The sequence below is a fragment of the Mesoplodon bidens genome (assembly GCF_964165515.1).
Source record: "Mesoplodon bidens genome assembly, chromosome: 9".
Lineage (NCBI taxonomy): Eukaryota > Metazoa > Chordata > Mammalia > Artiodactyla > Ziphiidae > Mesoplodon > Mesoplodon bidens.
In genome coordinates, this window is record NC_138166.1 from 64,263,897 (window position 1) to 64,280,138 (window position 16,242).

The window sequence follows — 16,242 nt, forward strand, 5'->3', positions numbered from 1 at the left end:
TTCCCTCATGCATCTCCCTCCCTCCCACCCTCCCCATCCCACCCCTCCAGGCGGTCACAAAGCACCGAGCTGATCTCCCTGTGCTCTGCGGCTGCTTCCCACTATCTATCTACCTTACGTTTGGTAGTGTATATATGTCCATGCCTCTCTTTCGCTTTGTCACAGCTTACCCTTCCCCCTCCCCATATCCTCAAATCTTGTATTAAGATATTTTACAAGTATAAAAGTTAAAAATTTTATTGGTTTTCTTGTATATATTATATATATGTAATCTTCTACCTATTGTAAGTGAACTGATCTACAGAATTTAGTCATTTTGTTATCTCAAATGTAGAGGTCCAAAAAATCAGGGAATTACAAAAATTTCACGACGATTAAAGCAGATGCACATTAAAATACTACAGCTATGGCATATTTAACATCCATCAATCAGAGAAAGAGAGCATTTATCTTTCCATTTGGCAACAATATCTTCAAGATAACTATTTACCACTTTTCAAAGCACTACTATCGGGTAGGTTTTATACTGGGAGAGAGGATCGATAAAACATTACTGTCCTCATCCAAAACCAAAAATAAATAAAGGACTTTAAAATACATTAATTATGAAAGATGGTGACCAGAAAAAATGACTATGTCCAATGAGCTTATAGGGCTTCGAGAATGCCTTTGCTTCATTCAAGATCTAGAATCTTCAAATTTCATTTGATAAATTTAACTGGATTTTCGTTTCTGATTATGTTTAACCCCTACATTTGGCTGTGTACTGTAAAAACTTTTATTTTACTTGGATAATAAAAGAAAAAACACTGAATTCTAAAGACAGATTAATAATCTGTTGAACTCAAATTGAGAACTAATCAGTGAAAAATACTTATCTGGCTGGGTAAATAAATTTAAAGAGATTGAAAACATTACAAAATAAGCTGTTTTTAAAAATACCTAACCTGAAATGATAAAAAAGTTTTTAAAAGCTATTAAAGATCTTTCCTGAGGGCTACTAAAAGCAAAAACAACCTTAATAAACAATGGTTACAAACAAATTTCCTCACAGATGTAAAGAGGTTGTGATCAGTATGAGGATCTTAAGGAAGTGTCATTTCAGAGACTGCATTAGTCTCTTCTAAATGGTTTAAAGAGTCTGAGCTGGTACATCCTGGAACTAAGGAAAATCCGAAGCAATTCACCTAGTGGGATACCAAAAGGACTTACGTATCCTTGATTTATTCAATTTCATTGTTCTTTTACATATATTTTTCTTCTTTAAAACTTTAAGATGACACAGACCTACTTGAGAATGGACTTGAGGATATGGGGAGGGGGAAGGGTAAGCTGTGACAAAGCGAAAGAGAGGCATGGACATATACACTACCAAACGTAAGGTAGATAGATAGTGGGAAGCAGCCGCAGAGCATAGGGAGATCAGCTCGGTGCTTTGTGACCGCCTGGAGGGGTGGGATGGGGAGGGTGGGAGGGAGGGAGATGCATGAGGGAAGGGATGTGGGAACAGATGTATATGTATGACTGATTCACTTTGTTATAAAGCAGAAACTAATAAAAAAAAATCTAAAAAAAAAAAAACAACTTTAAGATGATTTACTCATTTATATGACAAGCTCAATAAGGCTGACATTCAATGGAAAACAATGAAATAATTTACCTTTTAGCAATTAGAAAAATTTAAATCACTTTTATTATCTTCTTTTTAAGGGTCCCTTATTAAAGCTTGTGAATTTTATTAATGTAAATAAACGAAAGTGATTGTTTATTATGCACCTCTTTGCACCACAGTGTAAAGGGGTAGTCTCATTCCCAGTTAACCTTTAACACTCTGTATATACTATTCTGAAACACCGCGGTGAAGTACGGCCTCTCATCCTTGAGCAAGACGCTACATAAGGGAGGGTTAGCTGAGTTGGAAGGGTCTTCCACATCCCAAATTTCAAGCATACTGCAACCAGGCCTGAAAAAACAGGCACATATATCTGTATTAAAAATGCATTCATATCTAGAAGAAATATAATTATAAAATATCTCCTAGATTTTGAGAGACTAATTTAATAAATTAAAGATTTTAAAGCATCATTTCAAAAAACGTAAGTTTAAAATTTAGAGATAATAAAATGAAAATACGCTGCATTTTCATGTTCCACTTAACCAAATAACCAATATATTACTGAATCAAATAATAAGGGCTCAATGCACATTCAGAAATATACATTTAAAAATCTACTTTCAAAGTAAAATATAAATGAATATATTTTCTAAGTGGTATTGCCATCCAAACATAAGGCCCATTTATAGCAGAATGAGACAAATTAAAGGAAAGTTAATCTAATTCCTGAATTTCATATTTCATATTTTTGAGCTTAAATTGACTTGGATTAGCATGAAAACATATATAGTCCAAAGCAGGGAAGAGAAGCTCTTCTGCCAACTTTATTCTCCTCAATTCTTTCCCTTTTGAATGGATTGAATGAAATAATACTTCTCACTAGGCAACAACCCAGCATGAGAGTCATTAAAGGGAAGAAGTCAGGCAAAATTGGTTTCTAATTTTTTTTTTTTTTTTTGTGGTACGCGGGCCTCTCACTGTTGTGGCCTCTCCCGTTGCGGAGCAGAGGCTCCGGACAAGCAGGCTCCAGACACGCAGGCTCCGGGGCCATGGCTCACGGGTCCAGTCACTCCGCGGCATGTGGGATCTTCCCAGTCCGGGTCATGAACCCGTGTCCCCTGCATTGGCAGGTGGACTCTCAACCACTGCGCCACCAGGGAAGCCCAGGTTTCTAATTTTTTAACAGCTATATTGAGGTATAATTTATGTACGATAAAATTCACCCATTTTATGTGTAAAGTTTGATAAGCATGGGCAAATGTGTATAGGTGTGTGAGCACCATCATAATCATAACACAGAGTATTTCCATCACCCCAACAAGTTCCCTTGTAGACTTTTAGAGTCAGCCCTCTCCCCCAAATATAAACCTAGGCAAGCACTGATCTCCCTTCTGCACTATAGTATTGCCTTTTTTAGAATATGCTAGATAATGCATATCTAGCATATGTTACATGCATGGTTACTCACATGGTAACATTGCTATCCTTTCTCCTTCAACCTTTCCTTCATGTATTTGTATTTACAATGCATCTCTTACAGGAAGGACATAGTTGGGTTTTGCTTTTGTATTCAGTCTGTCAATCTCCGACACTTGATTGGAGTGTTTAGTCCCCATTCACATTTGCAAGTACTGATATGGTTTGATTTAGGGTTGCCACTTTCCTTTTTTTCTTCTATTTGTTTCGTATCTTTTTTGATCATCTGTTTCTTTCTTGATTTCTTTTATGTAAAGCAAAAAGGTTTTATTATACCATTCAATTCATCTACTGGCTTATTCGGCTTTTTTTGTTTTTTGCTTTTGCATTTTTCAAGTGGTTTGCTCTAGGGATTACAACAGACATCTTCAATTTATCACAATTTACTTTACATTAAAATTACATTAAAATTGGATTATTTCCAAGGAGGTGTGCCAAGAAGGTGGAGTAGGAAGGCCCTGAGCTCACCCCCTCCCATGGGCACACTAAAATTACAACTATTTACAGAGTAACTATTGACGAGAAAGACCAGAATCTAGCAGAAAAGATCTTATACAACTAAAGATATAAAGAAAGAACCACAATGAGACAGGTAAGTGGGGCAGAGGTGTGGTATAGTCAAGACTCATCATATACCCAGGTGAGTGACCCATAGATGGGAGGATAATTACAATTGCAGAGGTTCTCCCCCAAGAGTGAAGGATCAGAGCCCCACTTTGGGCTCGGGATCCTATATCAGGAAGATGAGCCTCCAGGATATTCAGCTTCGAAGGCAAGCAGGGTTTACTTTTGGGAAAGACAGAGGGCTGTGGGAAAGAGAATCCACTCTTAAAGAGTGTACACAAAATCTCACACACTACAGGACCCAGGGTAGAAGCAGTAATCTGAAAGGAGCCTGGGTCAGACCTTCCTGCTGATCTTGGAGAGTCACCCAGAGAGGCAGGAGGCAACTGGAGCTCACCCTGGGGACGTAGATGCTGGTAGCAGCTATTTTTGGGAGCTTGTTCTACCACGTGGACACAGGTGCTGGTAAGCGCCATCGTGGAATTCTTCCTCTAGCTTATTAGCATAGGACCTGTCCCGACCCACCATCCTGTGGGTACCAGTACTGAGAAGACTCAGGTCAAGCAGCTAGCCTGACACAGCCCCATCCACCAGCAGGCCAACATCAGCTTTGCCACACCCTGGAACGTATAGCCAGGTGCCTCATGATCTGGCCCCACCCACCACTGGCCAGTAGCCTCCACACAAGGTAGGGCCTGGCAACCAACAGGACTGGGGGCCAGCCACATCTACCTGACCATCCATAGTTCTCAGCCTGCCATAACAGAAGGGCCCACACAGCTGACACAGGGGGCAACGCTAGAGCATATAGCTCTGGTGACCAGAGGGGAGTGCACTTCTGGGACCCACAGGATGTTTCCTACAGAAGGTCACTTCACCAAGATTGGAAAGTGTAACCAAACTACCAAATACATAGAAATAATAACGACAAATTAGGCAAAATGAGGTGACAGAGAAATATGTTCCAAACAAAGGAAAAAGATAAAAACCCTGGAAGAAGAATTAAGTGCAGTAGAGATAAGCAATCCCGAATAAAAAGTTCAAGGTAATGATCACAAAGATGCTCAAAGAACTTGGGAGAAGAATGGATGAACACAGTGAGAAGTTTAACAACGAGGTAGGAAGTATAAAGAACCACCAAACAGCTGAATAATACAATAAGTGAAATGAAAAAAATACACTACAAGGAATCAACAGTAGATTAGATGATACAGAGGAATGGATCAGCGAACTGGAATACAGAGTTGTGGATGTCACTGGTGCTGAACAGAAAAAAGAAAAAAAAATTACTGAGGACAGTTTAAGAGACCTCTGAGACAACATCAAGCATACTAACATTCTCATTTTAGGGGTCCCAGGAGGAGAGAGAGAAAAAGGGGCAGAGAACATATGTGAAGACACAATAGCTGAAAATTTCCCTAACCTGTGAAAGGAAACAGACTTCCAGGTACACAGAGAGTCCCAAATAGGATTAACCCAAAAGGTCCACACCAAGACACATTGTAATTAGAATGACAAAAATTAAACATACAGAGAGATTCTTAAAAGCAACATGTTACCTACAGGTTTTGAGCTATTATGAATAAAACTGCTATGACACCCCTTCTAGAGAGATGTTTTAATTTCTCTTATTTAAGTTCTTTGGAATGGAACTGCTGAGTAATAAGGTAGATGTGTGCTTAAACTTTTTTAAGATTCCTCCAAATAGTTCTCCAAAATGGTTGTATCATTTTCACTCCCCTTAGCAATGTAGGAGATTTACAATTATTCTGTATCCTCTCCAATGTATGGTATTTTAGTTTTAAAAATTGTATTTATCGGTCAGTCACACATTTTCTTTGGTGAATTATGTCTTTCCAAGTCTTTTGCCCATTTTCAATTGTACGATCATTTTATTATTAATCTATAGAATTTCTTTATATGAACTATATTTATAAGTCCTTTATCAGATATATGCTTTCAAATATTTTCTTCTAGTCTGTGGCTTGCCTTATCATTTACCTAATGTCTTTTTGATGAAAATATTTCAATTCTGATATATACTATTTATTGATTTTTAAAAATCATTAGTACTCTGTGTTCTAAGAAATCTTTACAATTTTAACTCTTACATTTAGTTCTATAATCCACATAAAGTTAATTTTTGTGTACGGTGTAGTATGGGTCATGGTTTAATTTTTTTCTGTATATTATATCCAGTTAGATCAACAATATTGTTAAAAGACCCCTTTTTCCATTCAAGTAAAAAATAGTGTTTTAAAATTTTCTTTGTGGTTTTTTTCTTTGACCCATAAATTACCCATAAGTTTACTGCCTAATTTCCAAATATGCATGGATTTACTAGGTATCTGTTTATTATTGTTTTCTATTTTAATTCTGTATGATTTAAAACCTTTTAAACATATTGAGATCATTTTACAGCCCAGCATATGTTCTCTCTTGGTGAACATTCCACATGCCCTTTAAAAGAATGTGTACTCTGCAGCTGTTTCCTGTAGTGTTCAATAAATGTCAGTTGGGTCAGGTTATTTGATACTATTTGTTGTTCATCTCTTTTATATGCTTACTGACTTTTTATCTACTTTTCCTAGTAGAGAAAAAAATGTTAACTTTTCCAACTATGATTAAAGCCTTGTTTATTTTTTCTTTTAGTTCTACACATTTTTATTTTTTGTGCTTTGAAGCTCTGTTTAGAGGTATGCATATTTAAAACTGTTAGATATTTTTGATGAATTAATCCTTTTGTCATCATAAAATGTCCACCTTTATTTGTGATAATATGCTGTTTTGAAGTATGTTTTGTCTTAAGCTTTAAATTAAATTAATATGATAAGCATATACATTATGATATTTTTTCTTCTTTTGCAAGACGCCGTTTCTTCCTATACATATTTATTAGATCTTAAAATTAGATATAAAAATTAGCTACTAAAATTTCCAAACTTAGCTCTTCAAAGTCTGTTATAGCCAATTCTTAATTATCCATAGGAGAAATGAAAGTTCTTCGTGCTAAAATTAATATAACTAAGGACTTCTTAAATCAAGGAGACTAAACAAAGGTCTCAAGATATCCATTACACATCTTAGAATTTTATGTATTATTAGAGATTCAAAATTTAGAAATGAAAAAATGTTAATTAGAAACGTTTCTTATTATGTCCTTTTGAGTTACGTGAAACTTTTCTTAAGAGTCTTATAAATCCAATGTAAATCAGCTGTAGTAGCAGAATGCTAATATCTCACTTGGTTGTAAATTCAAATCTGTATTTCAGACCTCTAATAAAAGTTATCATAGGGCTTCCCTGGTGGCGCAGTGGTTGAGAGTCCGCCTGCTGATGCAGGGGACACAGGTTCATGCCCCGGTCCGGGAGGATCCCACATGCCGCAGAGTGGCTGGGCCTGTGAGCCATGGCCGCTGGGCCTGTGCATCTGGAGCCTGTGCTCCATGACTGGAGAGGCCACAGCGGTGAGAGGCCCGCGTACCACAAAAAAAAAAAAAAAAAAGTTATAAAAATTTGAAGATTATGGAGAAAAACTACATTTAAGATGTTAAATTAAAATGAAAAAATTAGGATAGCAAAATATACTATACTTAAAAAAATTACATTATGCTTAAATAATAGTATAATTTTAATTTCCTACATGAAATAATTTTAAATAAAATACCAGGGCAACAATTTAATGGAATTAATTTAAAATAAAAATTTTTAAAGAATCAGGACTGCTGTAATAAAGTAAAACATTTGTTGTTTTAAAATATACCATATTATATACCACAGGGCTCATACTCACTTAGTTCGTACAACACACCACGCCTCTTCTAAAATGTAGTAATTCACATGTAACTCCACCAACTTATCTCTCACTTCTTTTGCAGATTTTCGACTATATGCAGAATAAACTATTTTTGTCCGAGCTCTTTAAATTCAAACAAGTTAAAAAATTTTAAAATAAATGATAATAGATTTGTTACCAAATTAAAACCTCAATGCTTACTGGATGGAGCATTGATTATATATGACCCCAAATAGCATGAATTATTTTGGGAATAGCAATTGCCACATGTCTACTTATATTTTGCAAGTGCTTAAACTTACAGCAATTTGAATTTTGCAGGTACTGCTTATTAGTGTATAAACCAGTTTAGAGTCTAGAGGTAGGTAGCAGTATAATAGTTCAGAATATAAAATTTGCTTTGCATAATTCATAAAATAATCTGGAACAAATTCAGATAGGGGCTAAATATAGTGAAAATATAGATTTCAGTAGATAATTTCATTCATAGAAACTCTGAAAAGCATATGAGTTGAAGCTGAATGTAGCAAATAGAACAATTAGACAGTGGGCATCTAGGGTAGTAGTCACGTAGAGAAAGCAACTTAACAGAAGCTTGAGAGACAGGGATGCTTACCAAAATATGGTACAACAGATGGTTTAGCCCTAAATGGGGGTTTTTATAAAATCCTGAACAAATTATCAATTATGCATTAGACTTTTCTTAGGATTTCAAGCATACAGAATGCCCAATCTCCACAACCAAACATAAAACTTTAAATAATTTAAAATATTACCTCTAACAATAAGCCAAAAATACACTAAAAGGAAATGATTACCCAATTACTAGAATGATTAAAATAATTTTTAAAAGTCAGTCATTTAAGGAAAACAAAACTTTCAGACCTCAGTGGAAACCAGAGTTCCCATAATCAGCTAGCAAAAGAGCACCCCAAAGTTTCATAAAAGCATTTAATATAGCAAATTTCATGTACCTTTTCTATCTGTTCAAAAAGGCTAATCATTGGCCACAAGTAAGATGAAGAATGGTTTCTTAAACCAGGCAGAGGGGCTGTGGAATCTAGAACAGGGGTTGGCAAACTATGGCCATGAGCCAAATCTATCCCCACTCTTATTACCGTTACTTAGGAGTTTCACTGGAACACACACCCACATAAACACACAGAGGCTAGTCATAAATGTGACATATTTTTCACTTTGAGAAAAACTGGGTGTTGTATTTTTCAGTTTTCAGAGGTTCATTAAGGTTACTTTAAGTCAACAGGTATGTACTGTAATTTCTGAATGGTTATTATTCTTTAACTTCTAGCGCAAATATGAGGATAAGAGTGATTGTGTGTGTGTGTGTGCGTGTGTGTATAAAAATTTCCCTATTCCTATGAGTCAGTAGAAGTCGTTAGTGTGTCTGGTTGAAGTATTCTATCAGTTGCCCACCTCAAGTCTGCACCCTCATAATGTGGGTGATTCACAATGGGGTGAAGAGTGGAGAGCTTGACACTTGCCATTGTAGGCATGGAACCTGCGAAAACAGCATCTGGAAAACAAGATTATATTCCTTAACATGTTTTAAAGAAAACCAAAAGTTACCTATCTGTAATATTTGAACCCAGATTAAGAAAGATGAAGTACATTTAAATAATGATCATTGGCAGCATTCTTTTTCTTCGCTTAATATTTACTGATGGTCTACACAATAGCCAACTTTCATTAAATGTTATCTTGGTGCCAGGAACTGCTAAATACTTTTCCTAGGATTATAGAATTTAATTTGCACAGCTTTGAGGTGGGTTCTATGTATTCTTATTTTGTAGATCAGGAAGCTGAGACACAGCAAAGTTAAGTGACTTGCCCAAGACTGCACAGCTAGAAGTATCAGGGCCAACCCTCTTAGCCACTTCACTACATCATACTACCATGTTCAAGCGCTATACTAAGAGACAGCACTACAAAGACACACAGGACTGGAAAGAATTGTAAAATTTGATATCTTTTTCCAATAGTTTAAAGTTCTAGGAACTGGGAGACTTTATAAAGGGCAAGTCTTATGGTACATGTTTTAAAGTGACTTTTGTGGGTTGTGAACTGTAATCTCGAGAACTTTCCAGATGAAAGCATTGTTTTCTTCCCTCAGATCACCTTTAAATATTCATAACTAAGTTTTCTTAGTTTCTGTTTGACTTTATAAATGTATACATTTCATCAAACCATATCATTACTTGTTAGTAGTACTTTCTGGAGTAATAGCTTGTATAAATGTATTGCCTTTTGGTTATAACTAGTCTTACACTAAAATCTACTGTCTGGCTTCAGTTTTAGTTCTGTCTCTTGGGAGACAAAAAGACCAAATACTTACTTCCTGGCACTCCTGTACAATAAATGATTATATGATTAGGAAGGTTATTGTCATTTTTAATCAGCACAGTAAAATCACTAATAAGAACAAGGCATATTATTCAGATCTATTGTAAATAATTGAATCTTTACTTTCAAATATAATTAAGCATTCTAAATGTAACTTTGGAGACTTCCCTGGTGGCGCAGTGGTTAGGAGTCTGCCTGCCAATGCGGGGGACATAGGTTCGAGCCCTGGTCCGGGAAGATCCCACACGCCACAGAGCAACTAAGCCCATGCGCCATGACTGCTGAGCCTGCACTCTAGAGCCTGTGAGCCACAGCTGCTGAGCCCACGTGCCACAGCTGCTGAAGTCCACGTGCCTAGAGCCCATGGTCCGCAACAACAGAAGCCACTGCAGTGAGAAGCCCGGGCACTGCAACGAAGAGTAGCCCCTGCTCACTGCAACTAGAAAAAGCCCACGTGCAGCAACAAAGACCCAATGCAGCCCAAAATAAATAAATAAATGGATAAGTTTATTAAAAAATAAGTAAATAAATAAATATAACTTTGCATGAATATCTCTTTATATGCCTTAAATTTGAAAATACATAAATAAATTGAAGTAGACGTGTATTTATTATTGTAAGATTCAATAATTAATGATGAAAAGCTCTTAGGCTACAGCAGTGGTTCTCAACCAGAAGTGATTTTGTTTCCTAGAGACACTGACAACTTCTGGAGACATTTCTGGTTAGCACACTGTGGGGGGAGAGGGGCTACTGACATCTACAGATAGAAGGAAGGAATACTGCTCAATATTCTGCCAATGCACAGGGTAGCCCCAAATATCAACAGTGCCAAGCTTGAGAAACTCTGGGTTAGAAGGACCCAAAGCTCAGGGCCAGGGTCATCCAGAAGAAACTAGGTAAGCCTGTTCAGCAAGAACTGGAAGCACTGAGAAGAAACCAGCTATGAAACAGAGAGAAGGGGAAAATACTCCCCAAATGCTTCTTTCCTCTTGGGGGCAAAGTAAACATGAGCGTGACAGGGAAACAATAGGATCTTTTCTATAATATATTTAAATCTCCACTTAGCTTACTGTATGTATTAGAAAAAAATTATCCTTTAACTTGACAAAGCCTCACTAATACATACATGACTTGGTAAGTGGACCACAGGCTGGATATCAGTTCCCACTTGTCCTCCCAACTAAGCACCTTTGTGCTGTGTACAAACTATACAACCTTACATGGTAGACCTGAATGTAAGCTCTAGTTCCACCTTTACTACAGAATTTAATAAACCATGTGGTAACCATGACAGAACTCATAATACAGCGATGAGAAAGATTGGTAAGATCAAAGAAGAGGCAAAAATGAGGTAGGAGTTTGTGAGAGTTATCTCAGAAGGGTAAGTTGCCAAACATAGGCTCTCTCTGCCAAGAACCCAAGACAAACACTGGAACAAAGAAAGACACAAGCAAACATGAAAAGAGCAGGTATCTTTTAAAGCTTTGGAAAAACAGCTGTAAGTGGGGAGGGGCAAGGGAGAGTAAAGGGACTAGCTACCTTGTACTATTGTACTACAGGGAAAAAGTCAGTAAAGTGTTAATTCAAAAATTCTGATTAAACTAACCTGGAAGCTCTAAGTGATGAGGCACTGTCACCTACACCCCTTGAAAGCCATAGGCCAAATATCTGCATTGAAGTTCATAAGAGTTTACCTTAACGATAGCTAGTTAGTAAAATGATGACTACCAAATAAGAGATAAGAAGAAACTGGCTCAAGGAGTCACAGGATAAATTTAAATAAACCATAGTGAAGAACTTGTGCCAGAAAAAAATTATGAAATGTCAAAAATTGTCTAGGACAAGACTATAGGTTACTTACAGAAAATAATGTAGAATATATTTATCCTCTGGAAAGGTATTCAAAAGTGAAATAAATATCAATCTGCTTGAGGTGGTTTTGGATAAAGATAGCAAGAAAAGAAGATAAGCTAAAAGAATATCTTAAAGTATTTAAAAATAGCATGTATACTCATCTTTTTGAGATGCATTAGTGAAGAAAACAGAATATCCAAGATTTTAACTCTTCTGCATGTGACTGGTTTTACAGACATGGAGCAGAGAGTAGGCACTAATGAAAGTGATGGGAGAGGTATTGTTAACCTCCCCACAGTCAAAACTATCTTCTCCAGTGGCCTGTCACAGGTGTGAAAGTTCTCATTAAAGGTTTTTTTTTTCTTTGAGGTGTCACTGTTATGGTTAAAATACAATAATCTCAGAGTTATAGCACATAACTTGTGAACAATCAATAACTCTTAAAGTCAGTTAAAATTCTTTTTGACAGGTACCTAGGAGGGGTTTAAAGATGACACAAAATCACCTTTTAAAAAGGTTTGATTTGGTGAACACTGAAATTACCATGCTCAAAATCTGTGAAGGTATGAATGCATATGTATTTTAAAATTTTATATGTATACACACATACACATATATATGAAATGATAACTGTACAATATATGCAAATGTATAATAACATATAATAATAATGTGTGTGCGTGAGTGTGTGCTAGCTATACATATAACCAAACAGCTACATACCTGGTCTGATATTGTATTTGATCCACTGTATCAGTTCTTCCTGGGGCAAATTATTAAATTCTCCTATTATGCTCCATTGATTACGGAGGTTTGCACAACCTCGTATTGACATCACTGTTAGAATGCCAAAGATAACATACTCAAAACGAACTCTCCTAAAAAGCCAGCCAAAGAGCTGAAATGAAAGAAACCAATTATTTATAATTCTTATATGAAGAGGGCTATTGGGTCAATAATAAACTACCACCTTTCTACCTAAACCAAGGTGGATTACCATTTGATACTAACAATATACAGAATATAATAATCATCACCTATTGTTTAAAAACAGCAAATATTTTGGAATTGGAGTCCAGTTAAAAATGGAGCTTTCTGGGCTTCCCTGGTGGCGCAGTGGTTGAGAGTCGGCCTGCCGATGCAGGGGACACGGGTTCGTGCCCCGGTCCGGGAAGATCCCACATGCCGCGGAGAGGCTGGGCCCGTGAGCCATGGCCGCTGAGCCTGCGCGTCCGGAGCCTGTGCTCCGCAATGGGAGAGGCCACAACAGTGAGAGGCCCGCATACCGCAAAAAAAAAGAAAAAAAAATGGAGCTTTCTTTCCTCTTAAAAGAAATAAAGAAGGAATACCTGATCCTTCTAGTACTGATTTACTACCAGGAATTAAGATTAGCAAATCACAATTCTGAAACATCCTGGAACTAAATCCATAACATCTGGCTGCCTTTTATGGACATCTTGAATAACTAGGGAAACCTCACTAGTACTGACAAGTATACTCCTCTCAGGAATATAAGCATTATGATATTCTGAGGCAAGACACTTGTAATCAAAACTAAATAAGGTGTCTCTAGAAATAACTTGGTCCCAAAATTCTAGCTACTTTGTCTAGCTCCTTTGCATACAGTATCAGAACCCCAGAATTGACAATTTTCCCCACATATTATCCAAGCCCAACAAGACAATACTAGAGCAATTACGCTGCATCTTCTCTAGTATTACAAGAGCACTTGAGGATAGTTTTGACAGGCCAAGGATCTCTTACACTGACCTGAACTTCAAAAAACTATATTTGTGGAGAGGATACTAATAGAGGGGAAAGTCATAGAATTATCAGCTAAAATCTAGGAATAATTTTCAAAGCTACCTGAATTTGCTTTTCTTACTCTATAATGAATCATGAACTAACATTTTAAATCATTTAAGATAAAAACACCAAGTGTTTTTATGTTTTGGATTACTCAGCAAAGCCATGGTAACTACACCGTAGTTGCTGTAGTGTTATAGTGTAGTTATATAAGAATGAATACCTTACCTGCTGAGAGCATATCAAGGAAGCCATAACACACATGTGAGGTGTCAAAAAGAGCTTCAGCCTCAGAATTAAAATGGCAAGGGAAGTAAATGCAAACAACTGCAATGTGTGAAAAATTAGCTATAGAAACACAAAACAAAATTACATTTTCACTTTATATATATTTTTTAATTAATATATGTAAAATAAAGTATATTAAAACTATTATTATTCACTAGGGCAAGGATCTTTTAAGTTAGTAATAAGTCTATTAATATTTATTCATTCATTCAACAAAGATTTATCAAATGCCTGCTACATGCCAGGTACTGTTCTGGGTGCTTTGGATATAGTAGTGAACAAAACAACACTGAGCAATTCCTGTCCTACGAGGCTCACATTTTAGTACATTTACTAAGGAGAGACAGAAAATAAATAGACATAGCAAATAACAAAATCTGTCATACAGTCTATCAGAAAGTGGTAAGTGCAATGGAAAGGGAAGCAGAGCCAGGAAAGGAGACTGAAGTGCAGGGTGTGGTGTGAGACCACAGGCAGGAGAAGTTGCAAGTGTAATTAGGATCATCAGAGTGGGCCTCTTCAAAGAGGTGGCATTTGAGCAAGGACCTACACCAGGTTAGAAAGGGAGTCACAGAGACATAAAAATATGGGATGCTTCACAAATTTGTGTCATTCAGTCAGCAACAAAAATCATAACACAAACTAGATTATTTTAGAAGTAGTGGAACTGTATAAATACTTGTACTAATTAGTAGGACATCCCATGTTAAGATGGGGTTCCTCTGAGCAAAGGTTTCAACCAAAACTTTTCTAACAGACATATTCATAAAATATCAACAAACTCCTCACTAGAAAAATGGACAAAGAATTAATACAACCAAAAGTAAGCACAACTAAATATTCATGTTCTAATTCACTAATATTCAAATTAAATAGTAAAGATAATATTTTCACCTACAAAATTGACAAATATTAAATTAATAGAGTGTTAGAGAGTATGCCATGAAACACACCAAAATAATTTGTATATTTCTGTAATTTAGCAATATTTATCAAGACCCTAGAAAAGAGCCAACTCCTTTGACTTAAATTTTGGTTCTAGGAATTTAACTTAAGGGAATAATCAAAACACAAAAATGCTTCTACAAAGATGATTGCTGAAGTGAATTTTTGCATTTTCACATGTATACAACCATTAAAAGATTACATACTGGAAGATTATTTAATGGCATGGAAAAGTTTTCAGAATATAAAACTCTATACTTACAGAATAATATTAATTCTGTGAAAACCATCTATGTGTGTATATACATGCACAGGGGGAAAAGGCTATAAGAGAATATACCTAAAAAGTTAACAGAAATTATTTCTGAATGGTGATTTTTCTGCATTTTTCAAATTTTAAAGACACGTGCTATTCTTATAATCAGAAATATATAATTTATATTTAAAACAGAATGGCAAAAACTGTACCTAAAGCTACCTTTTTTCCTTTTCTAAATGATATTTGAAAATGGAAAATCTGTTAATTTTTTAAATAATTCTTGAACCCAGAGTTGGAATGTGGAACATTTATTTCAAAATCAGTCCTTCATTTTTCTTTAGTCAAACTCACCTTTGGACAAAATCAGGAACACGTTTTGGAGAGAAGACAAGACATCAACACACTTCATCCTCAGATAGGTCCTTTTGTTTAGGACCACTAAATCACAGATTGGTAGGTTATGTGAGCCATCTACTTTAATCATCTATCCAAAACAGGGATCACTTCTATAAATCTATAAACTGAATATTCACTATTTCCTGAAAAGGAATATGCCATAGGAGTACCTATTACAAAGACGGATAGCTGTACATGTTAGAAAATCTTTTCTAAAACTGAACTAATGTTTTCCTGCAACTTCCACACCTCTGGAACTGCACAAAATTGGTCTAAACCCATCTGTGCATGACAGTTCTCGATTATCTAAATACTATAATTATGACTTTGCATTATTCCCACCTTCAACCTTAGAAAGCTTTCTATCTTTAGAGTAAATATTCAGAAAAATTCAATTATTAGTTGTGTGTTGTCATAATTCTGGTTGCCCTGCTCTGAATGTGGTACAGATTGTCCGTCATCTTCTTAAAATGTGGCATCTAGAAACAGACCATCATAGATAACGGATAATCAATACAAATGCACATCTGAATTCTCCCAGTATTCCTTCCTTTGGTTATTTTGAGCCACAGGATGACACTATCATTTCCTCCCCTAACTTCTGTTACTTCTACTTTAGCAACAATTTCTCACATGACCAAAATCAAATTCAAGGTAGTAATACTCCTTGACTTTCCTCTATCATCTAAAGGCTGAAGGAAGGACTCTGTTTTCATATGGAGACTTGAAAGATCCCCACCATTACCTTGTCTTCCCTGAATGATGCTTTTTGTGGCTGGATGACACAGAATAGCTAACCCAAATGGCATCACTTATGTTTGTTTTCTATTCTCACCCAAATTCTCCTAAGCATTCACTTACTCTTGGGCTACGACTTTCC

At 36.1% G+C, this 16,242-nt stretch overlaps 1 protein-coding gene across 1 annotated transcript in view; it reads right to left on the reverse strand.

Moving 5' to 3' along the window:
- Nucleotides 1-1,459: 1,459 nt before the first annotated feature.
- DPY19L2 (dpy-19 like 2) overlaps nucleotides 1,460-16,242 on the reverse strand; it is a 94,700-nt gene continuing 79,917 nt past the window's right edge. Inside the window, exons 18-22 of the mRNA XM_081243908.1 lie at nucleotides 13,703-13,822; nucleotides 12,392-12,566; nucleotides 8,885-8,984; nucleotides 7,448-7,573; nucleotides 1,460-1,963 (exon numbers count right to left, since the gene is read on the reverse strand). Of these exons, the coding sequence (XP_081100034.1) occupies nucleotides 1,807-1,963; nucleotides 7,448-7,573; nucleotides 8,885-8,984; nucleotides 12,392-12,566; nucleotides 13,703-13,822 (678 nt within the window). The 3' untranslated portion in view covers nucleotides 1,460-1,806. The remainder of the gene's footprint in view (nucleotides 1,964-7,447; nucleotides 7,574-8,884; nucleotides 8,985-12,391; nucleotides 12,567-13,702; nucleotides 13,823-16,242) is intronic.